The sequence below is a fragment of the Delphinus delphis genome, chromosome 6 (genome assembly GCF_949987515.2).
Source record: "Delphinus delphis chromosome 6, mDelDel1.2, whole genome shotgun sequence".
NCBI lineage: Eukaryota > Metazoa > Chordata > Mammalia > Artiodactyla > Delphinidae > Delphinus > Delphinus delphis.
Genome location: NC_082688.1, coordinates 50692463 through 50713604, shown reverse-complemented (window position 1 = coordinate 50713604; position 21142 = coordinate 50692463). Strand labels below are relative to the sequence as shown.

At 44.2% G+C, this 21142-nt stretch overlaps 2 protein-coding genes across 2 annotated transcripts in view; one reads left to right on the top strand and one right to left on the bottom strand.

Annotated features, from left to right (window-relative positions):
• PGM5 (phosphoglucomutase 5) overlaps nt 1-8248 on the top strand; it is a 191487-nt gene extending 183239 nt beyond the window's left edge. Inside the window, exon 11 of the mRNA XM_060014655.1 lies at nt 6745-8248. Within this exon, the coding sequence (XP_059870638.1) occupies nt 6745-6834 (90 nt within the window). The 3' untranslated portion in view covers nt 6835-8248. The remainder of the gene's footprint in view (nt 1-6744) is intronic.
• A 6900-nt stretch (nt 8249-15148) lies between these two features.
• On the bottom strand, nt 15149-18825 carry TMEM252 (transmembrane protein 252). Its single transcript, XM_060013431.1, has 2 exons — nt 18548-18825; nt 15149-15386 (listed from the first exon to the last, which is right to left on the bottom strand). The coding sequence occupies exons 1-2, from the start codon at nt 18823-18825 to the stop codon at nt 15149-15151; spliced, it is 516 nt and encodes a 171-aa protein (XP_059869414.1).
• Between the last annotated feature and the right edge of the window lie 2317 nt (nt 18826-21142).

Below are 21142 nucleotides of genomic sequence, written 5' to 3'. Positions count from 1 at the left end.
GATTGCATTTAGGGCCCAGCTGGAAAGTCCAGGATAATCTTGTCATCTCAGAATCTTTCACTTAACCACATCTGCAAAGACCCTTTTTCCAAATAAGGTCACATTCACAGATTGCAGGGGACGGGACCTGATATCTTTGGGGGTTGAGGCATAGTATTCTGCCTACCACAGAGGGTAAGACCCAACTGTCAAGAAGCTGACAGCCATACTGCGAGGGCAGACCTTAGGCTTAGGAAACCATCCAGGACTTTTACCTTAGGGTTCCTAAAAGCACACTCTGGTGAGCCTGAGAAGAGTTAGCAGACTCCTGCAAGCCAGGGGTAATAGGGGACTGTGTTAAAGGGAGGAGCCATGGGATGAGAAGGAGTGTGGGACTGCTTAGATATGGGGAAAAGAGAAAGACTCACCAAAGTGCACTTCCAGCCCAGCTGATGGAGAGATTGGTGGGATCTGCTAGTAGCGGAAAGGGGAAGGTGGTGCCGTGAGCTGATTTGGTGAGGAAGTGACTTTCAATTTGCAAGAGGTTGAGTTTTAGGAGGAAAAAAAGCTTTTTCTCACTGGTGGTAGAAAGCTGGATAGTGATGGTTCCTCAAAATGATCCAAGAAAAACATACTCGGGGTTTGCTTATTAGTGTGATTTTGTTGTTTTCAAATTTCGATTTATTTTAGTGCACAAACAGACCAAAGGTAACTCAAGAAATCCAAGAGTAGGGCCAGGTCTCAGACACTAGACCTCGAGCAAGTTAGTGATTCAGGCCCGCCTGGCAGGAGTTAGTGGATCTTTACTTTCGAGATTATTGCGACGTACGCCATCCTTTTCTCTCTCCCAACTCTTTATTATTTCCCTCTGCTCTGTTTAATTTTTATTTCTCCAAGATCTTTTCTAAATTTCTTAGAATTTTTCGTATTTCTCGTAATCCTGGATTACCCTGGTGCCTTATGCCCTTGTGATTAGTGAATTATAACCTCATGGTTAATTTAGCTCCCACTGCTGGCTGGCTTATTCTTTCACTACTTACCAGTTTAAAAAAATTGATCAGAAAAAATCTGATCAGCTGGTTCAGGTTTTGCCTCAGGCTATTGCTCAGTCACTGGCCAGCCTATGGATCAGCTGCCTGTAGGTCAGGGACCTACTCCTGGTCCAGTCAGCTGTGGCCAAGGAGTGGGACCATGTGAACAAACAAGGCAACCTAGGCTCCAGCTGGAGCAAGGCATTTGACAGGCACATCCATGGGCGTTCCTTAGGACAGTGGTTCTCAAAGTGTGGTTCCTGGACCAGCATATCAGCATCACCTGGAATTTGTTAGACGTGCAGATTCTTGGGCCCCAGCCCAGGTGTCCTACATGAGCAACTCCAGGGGAGGAGTCCAGCAATCTGCATTTTATCAGGCCCTCCAGGTGATTCTGCTACACACTCGAGTTTGAGAACCACTGCCTTAGACTAAGCGGACTGCACACGGACTAAAAATGAATGTTTGAATGAAATCATGAGAGAAAGGTGGTTCATCTTTAACCCGAGCAGGAGTGTTGATGCAAGTTGCCTCTAAGCATCAGGCGAACGTGGCATTTGTTGTATCCCTATTTTGTGGATGTTGGAATGGCAGTGTTTTATGTTGTTGAATGGTCTGCATTCTCTAGGTTTTGTTACCTGCCTCACACCATGAGCTAGGATAAGTACCGTCTTCCCCACGCCCTCCTTCCCACGTGGATACTCCTCTGACTCTCCTGATGCACAGTCCTCACTGGGACCAGCCAAGCCCTGGGCTCCCTCCACAGATTTGAACAAATATGACTTAATAAGTGATTGTGTTTCTGGTTAGCATTTGTTTTTCTCCAAAAAAATCCGTTAACTATTTACTCTGAGTCTTGTGACATTCAGATCATTTACACCTCTCCTGTTTATTGCCCGTCAGGGTAAGAAGTTCATTTGTTAGGGGCTTGTTTTTATGGCTCCAATTTATATGAATGTGAATCAAAACAACAACAATATAAAACGAGAGAGAAGATGAAAAAGAAAGGGAAAGAAGAAACCTCTTTCCTTGGGGCGGGGGGGCGGGTATGAACAGGTTAAAGCCTAACACAGGGCTAGGATGAGGCTGAGGTTAGCAGGGTGTAGAATTTAAGGGGGTGCCGAAAACTTCAGTACTCAAGATAAATATTGTAATGCAATACTTTAAAAAATCAAAACCAATGCAAAAAAATCCATGAGGAGCTAAGTATCAGAATTTGAAATAGAGGCAGACTCCATTTCCCTCTCTAGGCTTATTAACTTGAGATGACAGCAAAAGCCACCCAAACCTCCAAGGTTGACTGGGGCCGCGGTGTGAGTACCCTCGAATGGAGGCATTGCCGATGCCGTTTGCGGCAGGATGAGCACTCTCTGCGTCCTACTCTTGAGTGTAGAAAAGCTATGTCAAGCACTCTAAGAAGCACTGGAATTACAAAAAAGATGCTATATTTCTAATTGATTATAGTCTCTATTAGTTTATTTCCTTCATTCACCAAGAGTCATCTTGGAACGTCTAATACATTCACAAAACCGGAAATGCTCTTCTCCCCACTGTCCACCTGTTCTTGGCCAGTGGGGATGGCTAATCAGTCCTATCTGACCCCTCATCTGATGTGGGACTGGTCTAGTACAGTGGGATGACGATCCTACTTTTTCTTTATCTCTCCTCTTAGGCTCATCTTGTCCGCTCTGTTTTTCCTTGTCATTCACGGGTCTCATGTTCAGAATTGTGGCATGGAAAGGGCAGTAGAGGAAGAATCACTATGTTCTTATCCCAGCTCAACCACCAAACAGATGTGTGACCCTGGGCCAATCACATCTCCTCTCTGGGCTCAGTTTCCTCATCTGTCATGTGAAAGAATCAAATTACATCATCCCGTGCTCCTCTCTGTTTCTTAAGCTCTGTGTCCAGCTTCTTCTCAGAAATTTCACATCCGCAGGCTTCTAATTTTTTACCCCTCTTCTCACTCCCCAGTCTGAGGGCCTTTCCAATTGCTTCAGAAAAATGAATCTCCCTCTCTCTCCTTTCCATGATGAATGGTTGATGAAATGAGAAAAGTATCTGGGAGTCACACGTACCAAAGCTGTGATTTCTAAAGAAAAACGTGACAGTAAAAACTCGGTACTACTGACCCTCCGGCTCACCCAGAGTGCCCTTCATGAATGGCCACAGAAGTCTCTATCAGCCTCATCATTTTCTTTTCATCAAACTGACATAGCATGCTTTTATTCCACCAGTATTGATTCAATGCCTCCGAAGTAGCAGCACTTTTCTAGCCCTAAATTAGACAAAGCTTGTGCTCTCATGGTGTAACCATTCATTCTAGACCATGCATTCTGTGTACACACACACATTCACATGCACACTCAAGCAAGAAAAACAAATACTTTATGATCCTTAAATTATGACTTGAAGCTCCCATTTCACAAGGCTGGCAAAAAATTCAAACTTGGGCACTTTTAGGGATCTCTCCCAGAATTCCCTAGGATCCTACAAGCATCTGAAGACTTTCTGGGTTCCTGAAAAATGTGTGAAAGGACCTCAGTAGTATTCAGTCCATGGTGATCATCACTGATGTTTTTCTTCCCAAACCCTCACGGTCTCTTGAGGGCAGATTGTTCCACAGCTTCTGTGTCAGGCTGGCCTGGAACTCTTTGCTCAGGGTGGGAGTTCCCATGTTCAAGGTCTTTCTCATGGAGAATTTCCAAAAATGTGTTTCCTTCCTTTCAGTTTGCATAATTACCATGGAAGCCTTCTTCTCTGACATGGTCAGGATAAGGGACAAGTACTTAATTCACTACTCCAAAAAGAGAGTTAAAAGGGGTAATTAAATGTACACATATCTTAACCATTCTATTTTTTAGCACAAAACATATAAAGGTATGTTTGTTTGTCAATCTTTTAATTTTGGTCCAACACCTTTTCTTTGAATATGAGCATACTCTTTGGTGTTGTGATTATCTTTCTACAAAAGATTCCCACTATAATTCATCATCTGTAATGTTCACCTTTAATTTCTTTATTGTCAGTGGGAACTTAAGGCCACTTGTGAGGCAATCTGCAAAAAGAACGTTCTATACTTTAAAAAATTCTCCCCAGTACTTTACAGCATCTCACTCACATCTAATTGGACAGGCATGGCTAATCACCATTATCTAACTCTTTCCAAAACATTCAACTTAATTTTCATAGAAAGAACTCTTCCTATTTATTCTCACATTTCCGTGGTTTACATATAATTTAATAAATTCATAGTTTCAATAACAAGTACAACAGGCATTAACATATTTAGGAACAAACGTAACTGACTCCTAATAAGCACATAACTGCTAGAGGCAGAAGTAGTTGAGCATGTTAGAGAGTCATGTGTTGGTCACAGACATCCAGTGTGCAGTGGACCTCAGTCAGGATGGTTTACAGAAGAAATGGGCACCATAGGTTCATCTGTGGAGTTCAGCAGAGATCAGTTAACAGAACACCTGCAGTGTTTACAGTATCGGTTACAAATGTGCTCCCTTACCCTCTTGCCAATAGGTACCACCACTTAAAGGTAAGGAGTAGAAAATCCTTAATCTTGAAACTTACAATGCTGTCAAACAAAATAGGTCTTAATTTTCGGTTTTAAAAAAAGTGAGGGTCAGGGTTAGGGTTTCAAATTCAGTTTCACTGCATTTTCTTAAATTGATAGGATATTTTAGCTTTATTCATCCTCCAGGACCTCAAAGTGATTGATTTTAGCTTTATTCTCTTTCTCTGTCCTCACTTTACCTCTCTTATAGGTGTTATGTAGACTTAGATAGCCGAAAAGGGGGGAAGAAGGAAAGAGGGGAGAGAAGACAGGAAGAGGAGGAAAGCTAATACTCTGACATCTATACAAAGTGGATGCTTGGCCCTTAAAGAATCCAGATGCTGCCCTGTGGGCATCCTGTGGAACAGGGCCTGGCAAAATGTGCCAGTGGAAAATTTTTCTGGGCACCAGTTGGGTTATTAAAAGGAAAAGAAATGCTTCTGTTTCTGTGTATCAAGTTGATGGACGTGGAACCAGAAGGAAGCAGCATTTGCTTGTGTAGTTGTGAAAAGGCTCTAGATCTTCACTTCTCTTCTGGCTCCCAGGATTACATCTGCGCTGCTTCATCTCGTCATCTCTATAGAGTGAGATAATGTAATACATTTAGCCATAAATGTATTAAACCATGAGACTTGCTGCTAGAGCATTCTTTCCAAAGCACAGTTCTGACAGTGTCAACGTTTAGCTCAGGAACCTCCAACATCTCCCCTTACCTAATGAATTAAAACCTTACACTTGGCCCTGGTGGTTAGGTCTCTCCAAACAAGTGTTGCTCACTTATGGCTCAGGAATGCCCTGTGTCCACACTCCGCTCAGGACAACTGGGCTACTTGTGCTTCTGGCGCCCTGGGTGTTTGCTTGGGCTCTTGCTGTCTGATTAGAATGCATGCATTCCCTCCGTCCCTCTATCTGTTAGGAATACGTGTAGGTTGCAAGTAATAGAATCTTCCTCTCCCCTCCAAAAGTACAGGTTTTATTTTCCTCAATATGATATCTTTTTTCCCCTTATGCCAGTATTTCCCAAACTTCTTTTCTGCCAGTACCCCTATATTAGTATTCGTCTTTAAATGGACTTAACTTTGTTTTCACTTAAATCTATTTTTTTTATTCTAGAAAGCTTACATCAGTGCTCTCCAAGGAAAAAACAGTATCCCTAGGTAAACTCCCTTGATAAATAAAACAGCATCCCTTGATAAATAAAATTCATCATAAAAAATAAATGCAATAAAAAATACAATGATATTACCTTCTATCTAGGTAACTCTTGCCTGAGGCATGCTCTGTCCTGGTAAAAGTGTTAAAGATTGGCAGCAAATAGATTTTCTCTTTGATGAAATTAGGAGGATTGAAGAAGAATGGAAAATAGACTGACTTTCTCAGTGTTCCGGTGCCATGCCCATGCACCATCTAAAATCATCTCCTGCACCACCTAAAATCATCTTGAGTGGTGTGTGCTCTCACTTTGGAAAACGCTGCCTGAGTCTCATGAAATGATGAGCATCTAAAGGGCAAGACGTGATTCTCACTCCCCTTCATGTCCTTCACCTTTCCAAGAATCTATTCCCTAGGCCTCCAAACCTCCCCACCTCCTTCTAGGGGACGCTGAGGTGCCCCATGAGCCACTGTGTTATGTGATGGGAAGAAATGAGCTGTTATTCTCTGCAGCGCTAGCTGATGGATTGGTCTGTCTTCTCCAAAACATCAGGAGAGTAGGTTCATCAGGTCCATGGACTTAGGATGTAGAATGAGTGTTCTTCCTCAAGTTCACGCACATGTGTGTGGCGGGGGGGGTGGGGCGGGGGGCGGGTATGTGTTGGGGAGGGAATGTAGCAGAGGAAGACTGGGGGGTTTTCTGAACTTCCTTGATTCACAGCGCTCTGTTCCCGAAATGCTTCAATACTCTCGTAGTTGGGTTGTGCAAGCTCCTATCTTAGAGCAATGTGTGTGGGAGCCAGGTAAGACTTTGGAGATCAACTGCTGCCTCTCCTCTCCCTAACCGCCCGCCCACTGAGTCTCCTCTTACGGAAGAGGAAACCAGGGACCAGCGAACAGGTGTCCAGATCCACAAATCAGAACTGAATCCAGATGCTTGGAATAGAAACCCATCCCTGCAGCCCTCCTGTGACTGACTCGAGTTGTTCACAGACTTTCTTCCTCCTTTTCCAGGCAGTGCTAAGCCCTCTCATAGCCATCGCGCTGAAAATATCCCAGATTCACGAGAGAACCGGCCGGAGGGGCCCTACTGTCATCACCTGAACGGAGGACAGATCACTCAGCACAGCCAAAAGAACGCGCTCGGCGGGGGACGCTTCACTCATGCCTTCTTGCTACCTGTTTGTGCCTCTTATGACTTTGAAAAAAAAACAAAGGTTGATTTGGTGGTGGGCGGGGTAGGTGGGGAAAGAAAAAAATGTCTGTTTTGTTTGGGTTTTAGTCAGTTTCTGCAAATGCAACAGGGTCTTCGGTTGTCTCTGAAAGCTGCACTGTCATCTGATATCTGCTTTATCACACAAGGGAACCTGCCCTTTTGAGAGAGAATCAGGGGGCTGGGAATAGTCAGGGCATCTGTGCATCGTTGGCGTCAGGTGAGAGAAGGTTCTGGAATAACGGAGGAGAGTGCAATGCCAGAAGTCAGCTGACCCTGAGCCCCAGGTGCTCCCGGACAGACCTAAGAAGGCTCTCCTCAGCAGCGGGAGGATTTAACTTTTCATCCCAGGTCAGGTCTCCCATGGGTGAAAGTTGTAGAACTCCTAATAGCCCACCTCATGCCCACCAACCACCTGATGGCCACTCACCCTCCTTCCCATCTCCAAAGTCCCCATGCCACCCCCTTCACATCTTCAAGAGCTTTCTACAAACCACAATGACACACTTTCAACAAAACATATCAAAGGGTGTTTTTCTCTCTTATTTTGTAAATAATATCAATACTAGCTATTAAGCAGGCTGCATTCCTTCAAATTCAGCCATTCATTACACAGGTGGGAGGTCATTTCTTAGCAGGACTCTGAGAATGAATGCTGAACGTTTTCGGGCCCCGTCTTGATTATATCACGTGGGTTGGTACATGAGTTGATACTAATTCCTGCTGCGAAGGCAAAATACCACCATGTTGGCTGTCTCTCTGACTTTCTCACTCTGCTAACTTATCTCCCAATAAGGGCCTGTTTTCATGCACTTGTTTGGACACAGTTCAGATCTTACTGGTCATGGCTGTAAAAGGAGACAGTGAAATGCTGTAAAAGTAGGAGATGAAGTGGATGCTGGAAGAGAACCTTGCTGGTGGCACAGTGATGGGCCTGATGAGACGGCAGGGAGGGTGGGGTCCCCTGCTGGAAAGCAGAGGGTCACAGCTGGCTTTATTTGCCCAGAAAAAAAGATATTGTGTCCCTGGCAGCCTCCGTCAGTCCTCAGCCAGAACCCTGGGCGCACAGGACCTGTTTGCGTATGTTTTGCTTCCTTGGGAACGCACCCACTTATCATGTCATTGGCACAGATAACATGGTGCGCTTTGACCGTTCAGAAATGCATTATTGCTGTAGTCAAGATTAGGGGAAGCAGAGAGACATTCCCAGCAAGGTATTTGTTTCCATTTTCTATCTATGCTTCTGTCAGAAACTTGCTAGGACCTTTAGTAGCTAATAAAAAAGAAATTTCTGATTTCAACCTTACACAAGAATTGTGGATTTTTGCTTATTTGTTTGTCTTGCCATTTGACAAACTCCAGTATTGGTCACTCTTCTGATAAGTCTGCCTTGCAGAACACTTGCAAGGGCTGGTATTCATCATTATGATCTTGGGAATTTAGTAAATAAATGGAACAGAGAAGGCAAAGTGCTCAAAACTGCCTTTGGGCGTCAGAAGAAACGAACGTGGCATCTAATCTTTCATCACAAGTGTCTTGATTTCAAAATAATAGTAGGGTGGCTTTGAGCTGAGATTCTAAGGAACTAGTTATGAAGTTTATCAGCAATGGAATACAACTTGCCTTGTGGCTTTGGTTCTCATCATCTTTAAAGTGGAGGTCCATGGGACTTCCCTGGTGGCACAGTGGTTAAGAACCTGCCTGCCAGTGCAGATTCGAGCCCTGGTCTGGAAAGATCCCACATACTGCGGAGCAACTAAGCCAGTGTGCCACAACTACTAAGCCCGTGTGCCACAACTACTGAAGCCCACATGCCTAGAGCCCGTGCTCTGCAACAAGAGAAGCCATCGCAATGAGAAGCCTGCGCACCACAACGAAGAGTAGCCCCCGCTCACTGCAACTAGAGAGAGCCCACGCTCAGCAACGAAGGCCCAACCCAGCCAAAAATAAATAAACAAATGTATTAAAAAAAAAAAAAAAGAAAGTGGAGGTTGATGACAGCACAACTAGAGACACTCAGGCTTAGACAGCTAAGCCTATTTTCCAATATTTTTTCTCAAGTTGCTGAACTTTCATCATGTCGAACTCTGAAGTTCAAATGTAAATTAATCCTCATTTTAAAATCCTGTTTCTTTATTTCAGTATGGAGTCATGTGTGTCCAGCAACACAAATATAATTCATTCATTCAGCAAACACCAGTTGAACAACCACTCTATGCAGAGTCCTGGGTTTCTTTGGTGCAGCAAACGGATGCATAAAATATTATCCCTGCTTCTGTGAGTTTGTAGTTTGGGAACGGGAGGCTATGGCAAACATGCACAATGAATCAGGTAGACATGAAGGTTTCAGCAGCGGCACAAGCAACCGGCTGTGGGAATACACAGAGAGACTGACTCAGAGATGGAAGGCACTAGCACCTAAGGGATTTCCCAAAGAGTGGAGTTTCCTGGGCCTGGTAACCATTTCTGTAATTTCACCAGGAGTGAATGTAGCAAGAACAAAGACTAGAAGTGGAGGGGTAGGATGGCTGGAGAAGAGGCTTGCTTTGGGTCTAGTGAGAGGTTGGCTTGCATGAGTGGGGCTGAAGCAGACACAACGTTATAAATATCAGACGAAGCAAATTCTTGGGCCCAGCTGCGGAAAGAAGCAGCTGCACAGCCACCTCTTTTTACGGAGCTTTTTCTCAGCGAGGTTGCAAAAGGGAAGGTCCTCTAGTGGCTCAGGACACAGCCTGCCTCTGGAACCTGCTTCAGATCACACTGCCAAGGTATGAATTCTGCTTTACATAAAAGTCAAGCTTCTCTTGCTGAGCTATACATGCACATCCTCTTGCCTTACCCTCGGGAGAAGTGAAAGACAGGAAGTCACCCTTCTGCACATAATGTTCTTTGGTTCTTAAAGACAGAGCTTCAGCCACCAGTCTCTCTTAGGAGTAGATGACTGGAGAGGTCCACGAATGTTGTGGGGACCACAGGAGAGAATCGTGGGAGGGACTGTGGATAGAGTATGGCAGCTGTCAGGCCACTCCTGTGATCGGCTAGGATCGAGGTGTCCACTCACTGCACCACGTGCTTCCAGAGCAATGACAAGCACCAGTGTGTATAATGCAGTGATTCCCAAAGAGGGCAGTGCCACTCCCCTCCCAGGGAGTGTTTGGAAATGTGTGTGTATGTGTGCCAGGGAGGCGCTTAGTGGGAGGGGACCGAGGATGTGAAATCTGCTGTGTCAGCCAGTCCCCTAGATCAAAAAGTTGTTTTGCCTCATCTGTGATTCTTGAGTTTATTGACTGAGCTTGGAAATGGATAGACAGCCATTATTAAAATGAGATCTTTTATCAATCTTACTGACCCAAGGTGCAGCCTACATCTACCGTGTTCTTGGCGCAAATAGTGCTGCGTGATGTTGCAGGCTGAAGGGCTTGCACAAGGCATGAAGGCTTTCTGCACAGGAAGCTTCAGATTGATGACCAATCCCGTGGTGGCACAATGGGCTGACAGTTGGCCACACTGAGCCAGTGTTCTCTGCAGGTAATACAGGCAATGACAGGGTTAATGGCATGGTGACTTCTGATTGGCCAGCGTGGCTCAGTGTAAGGCACGGGATTTACCTTGGCAACACATCCATCAGCCACGGCTTGTGGCGGGTGTGGGGAATTTGAAATGCACCTGCGGGAACTGGTACAGATGACTCCATTTTATTGCTTGATTACCCACCGGCTACTCGCCAAACACGTGGACCCTGATATCCCAGACACCTGCCTTGAAGAGATTTCCATTCCTGAGTGGTGAAGGGGCTGAGACATCACGCGCCTTTGGAAATGAGGTAACTCCCAGTAAATCAGTCTTTGGCCCTTCAGAAGTTACAAACAGCAAGAGATTATCCGAGGCGGCAGAGCTTAGCAGAATGCCTGCTCCACTCCGACCAGCTGGAAACGTCTTCAGTGGACGGTTCATGCGGCTGACGACCCACTTGGTATGTGCATCAGCCTAAGTTGTCATGTCATGGAGCCTAGAATATGGTGAAGGGATGCGGTATAAACCCACGTCTTTATCATCTTCCCATGTCTCTTAGCACCTAGTGTGTGCCTTACAAAATAGGTGGCCTGGGGAGATACCTCACCAAAGACAGTGTGCTTAAGTAGAATCTTAAAGGATGGATACGAGTGGGAGTTTTTGAGTGGAGGGGCCCAAAGTATACACTCTACATTTCAGGTGTGCAAAAGATGCAGCACAGTGTGTGTTATAACTGACCTTGTCATGCTTATCTTCTGGGGGTGGAGGTGGCTCCTTCGATGTGATAAGATTAAAACACTGGAGAGTCATCACCTCTGAGAATTTCCCTTACGTGAGCCCGCCACCCCGCCATCCACATTTCAGAGGAGGTAACGGGTAAAGACTGCACTTTCTCATAGTCTAAGTGCCCTGCCTGCCGTTCACAGAATCGTGGTTCTCGATTCATCACCATTAAATTGATTGTAAACTTCAGGAGGAAGAGGGGATACAATGTCTACTTCCCCTGAGTGAATCTTCGAGGGGTGGCCAATGAATTTTCATTAATCACAACAGGACACTTTTTGTTTTTTTTTACTTTTCATTTTATATTGTATAGCCGATTAACAATGTCATGATAATTTCAGGTGCAGAGCAAAGCGACTCCACCATACATATACATGTATCCATTCTCCCCCAGATTCCCCTCCCATCCAGGCTGCCACGTAACATTGAGCAGAGTTCCCTGTGCTATATAGTAAGTCTTTGTTGGTTATCCTTTTTAAATATAGCAGTGTGTACATGTCAACCCCAAACTCCCTAACTAACCCTCCCCTCCACCCTTCCCCCCACCCTGTAACCGTAAGTTCATTCTCTAAGTCTGTGAGTCCGTTTCTTTTTGTAAATATGTTCATTTGTATCACTTCTTCTTAGATTCTGCATATAAACGAATATCATACGATACTTCTCTTTCTCTGTCTGACTTACTTAACTTAGTATGACATCTCTAGGTCCATCCATGTTGCTGCACATGGCATTATTTCATTCTTTTTTATGGTCGAGTAATAGTCCATTGTATATATGTACCACTTCTTCTTTATCCATTCCTTTGTCAATGGACAATTAGGTGGCTTCCATGTCTTGGCTGTTGTAAACAGTGCTGCAGTGAACGTTGGGGTGCGTGTATCCTTTCGTACCGTGTTTTCCTCCGGATATATGCCCAAGAGTGGGATTGCAGGGTCATATGGTAGTTCTATTTTTAGTTTTTTAAGGAATCTCCATACTGTTCTCCATAGTGGCTGTATCAATTTACATTCCCACCAAGAGTGCAGGAGGGATCCCTTCTCTCCACACCCTCTCCAGCACTTATCGTTTGTGGATTTTCTGATGATGGCCATTTTGACTTGTGTGAGGTGATAATCTCATTGTAGTTTGATTTGCATTTCTCTAATCCTTAGCGACGTTGAACACCTTTTCGTGTGCCTCTTGGCCATCCGTATGTGTTCCTTGGAAAAATGTCTATTTAGGTCTTCTCCCCATTTTTTGACGGGGTTGTTTGTGTTGATGATATTAAGCCACATGAGCTGTTTGTAGATTTTGGAGACTAATCCCTTGTCGGTCACATCATTTGCAAATATTTTCTCCCAATCTGTGGGCAACAGGACACTTTTGTCTGACTCGCCCAGTGGGTTTTAATTGGTAGGCCTCTCAAAGGCAGGATTTGCTGTGGGTAGTAACCATGTTTCTGATGCTTGCTTCAGAGTACATTTGTTTTTTTAAAAAAAAAGGCAATAAATATCTCTCAGTCGTATTTCTTTATGAAAGGCACATGGCTCATCTTCTGACTCAATAGTTGATGTTCAATGATGTTAGGCTCTGCAAAAAGATTAACTCATCTGGATGCTGTGTTCCACATGGAGAATAAAATTTTGACTTACGCTCCTCTATTGATTTTTTTTCTGATACAAAACAGCAAAAAAGGGGAAAGTTTAAGTACAAAATTTATTGCAGGAAAGAGATTAAAACAATTTTCTTATGTAAACCAAAATTACATTTGTCTCACATGACTACCAGTAGTTGGAAAAACCATCTATTACAAATTCAAACTCTGGACGATAGCCCAGTTATAGAGCTTGTTCAGGTCAGTGAATGTGCTCAGACCCCAAGGAAAATTTCAGGATAACCATCTCAGTAGAGGAATAGAAAGAGATGACAAGAGAGAAATAATAAATCGCCTTGCTAATAAATGACCGCCTTCCTGTTGGAGAACCACGAGTGACCTTCATGTCCACTTATGTTCTTGATGTCAAGGATTCAAATCACAGATGCCCAAAGTCCTGCTTTGTGTAAAGGAACCAGGATTTCCTTTTATGGCTTCCTGTGTATTTGTCAGGACATGCTTCATCTGAGCACTCAGCAATAACAGGGAAGAGGAGGCTACAGAGGCCCCATCCTACCTCTACAACCCTTATCCTCTTGAAAGCTCTCCATCCTTCCCACCGCTGTCCAAAGCCCTCCTGTGCCCGTTCACCAAGGCTGTCTATTATCATTAGGAACCATCTTTCATCAACAGTATAAGAATCAGATGAAAGGAAATTACACCAGGAGGTGAGGGCCAAGCTCCTAGGCAGAAAACGGAGGGCTTATTTACATTTTAAAAGAGCAGCCAGACTGTTAACCCTAAAGCAACCTTTGCTGCCTCTCTTTAAGATAGTGCTGCAACCCTGGGGCTCCACTTCCTGTTAAAGTGGGAGACAAGTCCAAACTGTTCCCTGGGAGGAGGAAGTAGGACAGGATTAGCACAACCTAGCGCAAAAGTGTGAAGTCAGCATGTCTTCCCATGCCCCCTAGGAACCTTTCTTCACCCTCCTGGAAATAACTGTATGTTGTTGGAAAGGTTTCTTAACGTCTCCAAGTCTCGATTTATGCATCTGTAAAATGGGAATAACCATAGCACTTATCTCTGAAGGCTATAGCGAGGGCTAAATAAAAAGCGTAAAAAGTTCATAACACAGGGCCTGTGATATAAAAGGCATTCCCCGATTGTTAGATATTAATCCCAACAGAAAGTCCTCCCTTGATGGGGGAGGAAACTGAGGCCCAGAGAGATGAAGGTTTTTGCTCAAGCTCTAAAGCATCAGGCTGCATCTCCTCCCACCATTCTGCCACCTGATTTGTCCTCTTGCATTAAAACTTATAATAAGATATAATGAAGCTGACGAGGAATCACTGGGCTTTAAAATAAATGTCCTAAGTCTAAAAGTGCCTGGATCTGTATCTTGAGACACAAAGAATTTTCTGTTAATGATTAAGGTACTACAATATAGTCTCCTTTCTTTCCAATCCTAGAGATTTACAGGGGGGGTTCTCTGAAATATATGGGTATTTTAAAACTTTTCAAGATTTATGTCCAATTCTGTATTAATACAACCTATGGCTAGTACAGATTCTTTTTTTCCTGAATCCTGTGTATGATGAATTTTTAAGTATTCTCTTTATTCAACTTGAGTCTCTAAGAAATCTTATCATATATGCTTGTACAACCATCCATTCTTAAAATACTCATTTAAGATTTTGTACTTGAGCCATTTTGAAAGCAAATAGTGAAGTCACTTTCCTTTCACATAGAAATAAAATACACGTATTTAAAGTAAAGTCATTCAAAATAACATTCATGGGTTCCAGAGGCAAATCTCTTACAGTGTGAATTACTGTGTCACTCTGGTAATACGGTAAATGAGGATAACTTCAAAGCCAGCCAGCAGAACCCACAATTTAAATGATAATGCCCCTTCATTGCCAGCATGCTTTCCCTTTGTGATTATTGGTAATTCAGTACAGGAAGGTACGTGGTGTCCAAGCAGCATCTATTCCTCCCTTTTGGGGGTCTAGGTAATGGGAGAGGAGTTGAGAGAGCAGAAAAGCTCTCCGTGGAGCAGAGCTCTCACAACACTTTTGCAGTCCAAAAGTTCACCTGGGTTGAGATCCTTTGAAACGTTTGCCTGGTGCCGACCACACCCTTCCAGGGCTCCGCTCTGCCCTTGCAGGCCAAGCACGTGTGCGGAATTGCATTGCTGTCACACGCAGCATCCCCTCTGCAGACTCCCATGTGGGATCACTGATGTGGCTTTTCCTCCCACAGTCCCTGCCTGGGTTTATTACTAGCAGCTGCATCCCATGAGGGTGCGTCATGAGGGCTGGAGAGCTTCCCCTGCTTCAGCACTCTTGGTTTTGCCTCTCAGCATCCTGCAGCGGCGTTGCTGCCTCCACCCTGTCTGCTACAGACTCGTCATAGGATGGTGGGGCCTCCGGGTGGGCATCACCTTCATCCTCAAATTCGAGGCCCATCTCTGTATACGGAGGTGGAGGAACATCCGAGGTCTCTTGCTCTGCAGGACAGCCTTGCTTTTCAGCATCAAGACTCTCTTCATAAGCAGGAGGGTAAAAATCTGGCCTGGGGGACAAAATGCCACAAACATACATGTGTTATTTAAGCGGTTCATGCCAAAGAGGCATATGTCTGCCTCTCTCAAATCACATCGTGTGAAGTTAAACTGTTAAGAAACATTGATTCGGAAACAGATGTTCTTCCCTGGCATCACCAGTTTTTTAAAAATGTGCTGCTCTTCCAGCAAAACCCTCTTTATCAGCCGTTGGACGTGTGCCTCTATACTCATCTTTTTCCAGACTATTCCCTCTCTCTTACTCATTGGAACCAGGGACTTTCAGTGTGAGATCCTTAGCAGGGGTAGGGGACATGGGGGCCTTGACTGGAGCATCTCTCTATCCAGTTATTTAGTTCATTCACATTTTTGTCCCCATTCACACACATCCTCTTCTACTCGATTGCACTCACTGTCTCAGATCCTCACAACCAACAAAATGGTGAATGAAAACCAGCTCCATGAAGATTCCGGAACTATATCAGATGCTTCTCTCTTTCCTATCACTCTTTCAATCAGCTAGGCCGCCCTTCCTCCCGCCGCCATACTTATTTCTCAAACTATTTCAACTGACAACTTTATGTAGATTTCAGTCGTGGTCCTTTCCATGCCAACAGGCCAATGGCTAAAGGAGCCGTTCATGCCAGAGCTGATGTACTCATCGGTAATCTTGCCCAGTGTTGCTAATTGCTAAATCCTCTGGCTTCTCCGTCGTGAATGGGATTGGGGGTGGCGTGGAGGTGAAGAAGCGGGAGGGTGAGCTTGATTTAGTTGTGTATTTATAGAGTGAGTCCTTCCAGTGCCTACAGGGAGTGTTTGTGGTACGTAACCACAACAGAACAGGGACTGCCATTTGTAGCCACAGCTCCATTCCAATGTTACCAGGCCCAAAACCAAAGAGCTGAAGGAGCTATCTACTGTACAGCATAAACCTCAGCCTTCACTCAGAATAGCCAAGGCTGTGCCCTGGGGCACATGTGTAAAGGCGTTGAAGACAGAAAGTTGAGCTGTTCCCTGGAGCGATTTGAGAGGCTCCGGGATGACTGCTAGCTGCCCCCATGTCCCATCCACTTCTCCCATCCCCCAGTCTCCCCACACTGCTTCGCTTTCCCAGTGTCCTGAATTCCACCATTGCAGACCCCTTTGGGTACCCATTTTGAATGCAAATCCTTCTGAGAAATGTAACTTAACCATTTACTGACTTACTAGCCATTCTGAGTGGGCTGGGCATCTATTAGATGCAGCAGAAAGGGCAGTAAAAGGGAGGTGTCGTGATACCATAGTTTAAAGTATTTCAGCACAGACAGTGCAATATTATGCATGTGTTAGTAAATTAAGCTACATCCTAAAGGCAATCAGTTATTCTTATCAGGAATTCACACTCTGGAGGCAATCATCTAACATTTATACCAAAATAAAAGAAAGAAAGAAAGAAAACCATCACTCTAGAAGCATCTTCTACAATCACTTCAGTTATCTTTAATTTTTTATCAAACCCAGAGACCTTGCAGTTAGTATAATAAACATTGGAAATGGATTTTGGTCATTGTAATTAGTATCTTATTAATTAGCATAATCATGTCAAAAATCAACTGTCATGGATAAAAATCACTTATATTCAAGGTACATGGAGTAGCTAAAATATTGTTTGGCTAAAAAGTTCGTTCGGGGTTTTCCATAAGATGTTACAGAAAAACCCCGAACAAACTTTTTGGCCGACCCAATATCTTAGATGAAGAGAATAAAAGAATTTATGGAGTCTTGCAGACTGTACCTTAAGGATGACGCCTGAGGTTTTATCCCTAAATGATTCCGTGTTCAGCCAGAAATTATGAGATTTTTGGTTGTCCGATACTTACCATAAGGTTAACTGAAATTTTTTTATTGTGGTAAAGTACATATAACATAAAATTTACCACTTTAGCAATTTTAAGTGTACAGTTCAATGGTATTAAATACATTCACATCGTTTTGCAGCCATCACCATTATCCATCTTCAGAACTTTTTCATCATTCCAGGCTGAAACTCTGTACTCATTAAACAGTAACTCTCCATTCCCTCCTCCCCTGGCACCTGGTAACCACTGCTGTACATTCTGTCTATGAATCTGACTGCTCTAGGTACCTCATATAAGTGGAATCATATAATATTTGTCTTTTGGGCTTATTTCTGGCCTATTTCACTGAGCGTATTGTCTTCAAGGTTCATTCATGTTATAGCTGCATCAGTATTTCCTTTCTTTTTAAGGATGAATAATATTCCATCTTTTGTACATACCATATTTTGTTTATCCATTCATCTATTGATGGATATATGGGTTGTTTCCACAGTTTGGCTGTTGTGAAGAATGCTGCTGTGAACACTGGGGTACAAATATCTGTTCAAGTCCCTGCTTTCAATTATTTTGTCTATATACCCAGAAGTGGAATTGTTAGATCAAGTGGTAATTTTATATTTAATGTTTTGAGGATCCTCCGTACCACAGAGCAGCTGCACTATTTTGCATTCCCACCAGCAGTGCACAGGTTTCCCAGTTTTTCCACATCCTTGCTAACCTTGTTGTTTTCTGCTTTTTTGATAATAGCCATCCTAATGGGTATGAGGTAGTAAGGTTAACCAATGATTACCTCTGGAATATGAGTGCCTTGTCTCAGGGAAATCTTTCATGTAATATGTGATCAGAACACCTAAGAGTACAGAAAGCTGGGACTTCACTGAGTTCACGAAGAGATTGTATAGCTGATTTCATGCTTGCTTGCTCATTTGTTGCGTGACAGAATTTGGTCTGGGACTTGCTTTCCTTACAACCTGGTAGCCAGGTTATGAGGAATAACTAACCATCACCTGCCTGTAAGGACAGCTCCCATGATACAACAAAAGAAAATGAGTTTGGCCTCTTAAATTGGCTTTGGTGTGTTTTTCAGTGGTGATGGGAGAAGGGTGGTTATTCTCTGGCATAAATTCCCTCTACTTCATAGTTTTCCCCAGAGGCAGCACCATTCTTCCTAATGTCTAATCCCAGAGTCATTCCCTGACAATAAAGCTTCAGTTGTAGACACACAGCCCCATGGGACGTGTAAGTTGCTCACCAGTGGATTAGAAGTCATTGACCTTTTCCGGAACTCAGCCCCACCTCAGTGCTCCCCAGTCCTCTGGCTTCTCAGCACGTACCTGTCCACTGTGGCCAGGGGCAGGGCCCCCTGAGCACCGTAGTGTCTGAGCACACGGCTGAACACCCCTTTGCTTTCACTGGCCTGGTGGTAGGTGCTCCAGAAAATTCCACTCAGAAGGATCACAAACCCCAGAGGCAGAAGCAAATAGGCCAGGATCAGGTTCCCCTGGCAGTTGAACAGGGAGCCCGAGGAAATGAAGAAGGCCCCCAGGCAGATCATCAGGAAGCCCGTCAGAAGGGCAAAGGCACAGAGAACTAGACAGGTTCTGTTCTGCATCCCTGCTTCTTTGGAACCCAGCTCCCTGACCCTGCCACTCCCCTGCTTCCCCTGCTCAGAGAGAATGCTCTCATTAGCCAGCTGTCAGCTTTATATGCTCTGGGACCAACTGGCCTTTGGACAATTAAATGAAGCAGGCACTTAGAAGCTATTCATTAACTATTGAAAGTAACTGTAATATCCTTGATTAACCTAAAAACGCAGCATTGTGTACTGCAGGAAGGCGTGGCATAGCTCTCTTGCTCTTCTGAGCTGAATGGGACCCTAGGCTGACCCCAGTTATTTGAGGGAAGGTCTCCCATCCTTTGATTAAAAGAGTCTCTTGATTCCCATGCGGGTGATTCCAAACTAATGCTAGAGAAATTAGCATTCCTTGCTGAACCCTGTTCTTTGTGGTTTGGCAGGGAGTCCTTTCCTAATTGCGTCTTCCTTTTTCTGTCCTAAAAAGATAATTGTTAAGGCTCTTACCATATTTGTCTTGCTTCTCTCAGTGATTCTCCCTTTACTGCCTTCACTTTATAATGTTGGAAAGATTCCATGAAAAAAGCTGAGGGGTGAACTCCCTGATTCAAAGGGGAGTGTCAGCAGGAGGGGGAAGAAAGTGCTATGGAGAAGGATTGTAATGGACAGATCTTCAGGAATGTGAGGGGATTTCTGAGGATGGTTGTAAATGGTAATAATCTGGTGACGTCTGCTCTGAGTCTGATTTTGTATCGTTCCCATCTTTCCCATTGTCCCATTGTATCTTTTCCCATTTCCCCAGCCCCAATGCTGAAATAATCCTAGGGTCATTTCTTGTTCATACATAGGTGTTAGATACATTTTTTTGCTTATTGCTCAACCACTGGCTACCACACTTGGCTCAGTAGAAGTATTTAAACCAGATCTCACCGTTCCTGCTCTCAAAAAAGCCACAGGTATTTGATAAAAGAGCATTCCCTAAACATGTGTAGCATGTTTCCACCTCCATGAAAAACAAATACGTATGAGAAGTGCTGCCTGTTCAATCCTACCCTCCCCCCAACATATCTTAGGCTTTCACAGAGCGCACTAAAATATTGAAGGCTCTGAAAAGTCCTACAATATTTTCCCCTCACAAAATACATATTAAATGAAATTTGTTTTGGTAGATGCTGCTAAAAATTGTTCCCTGTCTTCTCCTCTGTACCATTGCTCTATGTAGCACTGCCTTAAAAATTCTTTCCAGGGCTTCCCTGGTGGCGCAGTGATTGAGAGTCCGCCTGCCGATGCAGGGGACACGGGTTCGTGCCCCGGTCCAGGAAGATCCCACATGCCGCAGAGCGGCTGGGCCCGTGAGCCATGGCCGCTGAGCCTGCGCGTCCGGAGCCTGTGCTCCGCAACGGAGAGGCCACAACAGTGAGAGGCCCGCGTAGAGCAAAAAAAAAAAAAAAACAGAAGCAAAAATCTTTCCAGAACCAGCCTTCTGTATTCTGTTTGGAATTGGTTTCTTCCATCTTGTCTGTCTTTGGTTTAGACACCCTACTCCAGAGCAGGTTCATGCTCTGATTCCTTCCTTTTTTATTTGATGCTTTGACATGTCCCTGCCAAAAGTCTCCTCCCACAGGGACTCTGGATCACTTTTGTCCAGAAAGGTTATCTTCAGTTCCTCTTTGATACTCCATTACTGCATTACTATTCTTTTCCATTTACTATCCCAATGGAAAAAGCAGTTCTTTGTGCAGTGCCCTAGTAGAAGTTCCATGTATACCCTTTCGCCTCATACCCACCACCTCCTCAGCTCTACTTTCATGTTATGGGCTAGGAGAAAGAGAGAAAGTCACCGGATAAAAAAGAATATACAGGGCTTCGCTGGTGGCGCAGTGGTTGAGAGTCGGCCTGCCGATGCGGGGGACACGGGTTCGTGCCCCGGTCCGGAAAGATCCCGCATGCCGCGGAGCGGCTGGGCCCGTGAGCCATGGCCGCTGGGCCTGCGCGTCGGGAGCCTGTGCTCCGCAACGGGAGAGGCCACAACAGTAAGAGGCCCGCGTACCGCAAAAAAAATAAAATAAAATAAAAAATAATAATAATGTACAGTCCTTCCTCATTTCACCTCGTAACCTTTATCTTTATTAGCTTCAATCCTTATCCTCACCTACTTTCATCTTCTAATCTTGATATTATCCTTGTAGCCTTAAAGCAACCCCTTCTCCCTTTTTCTCCAACTGTTTCTTTTTTTTGCCATATTCAAAATTTTAATCAAATGTATGTTTACTTCCAGTATCTAACATGTCAATATGTTTATTTTTTAATTTTTTTAACAAATCTTTATTGGAGTATAATTGCTTCATAATACTGT

What these genes read in the sequence shown, in the direction of transcription:
- TMEM252 (XM_060013431.1), bottom strand. Translation starts at nt 18,825, where the DNA reads ATGCAGAACAGAACCTGTCTAGTTCTCTGTGCCTTTGCCCTTCTGACG. An exon ending in CCCCTGGCCACAGTGGACAG is followed by an intron (nt 15,387 to 18,547) that starts GTACGTGCTGAG and finishes TTTGTCCCCCAG; the next exon opens with GCCAGATTTTTACCCTCCTG.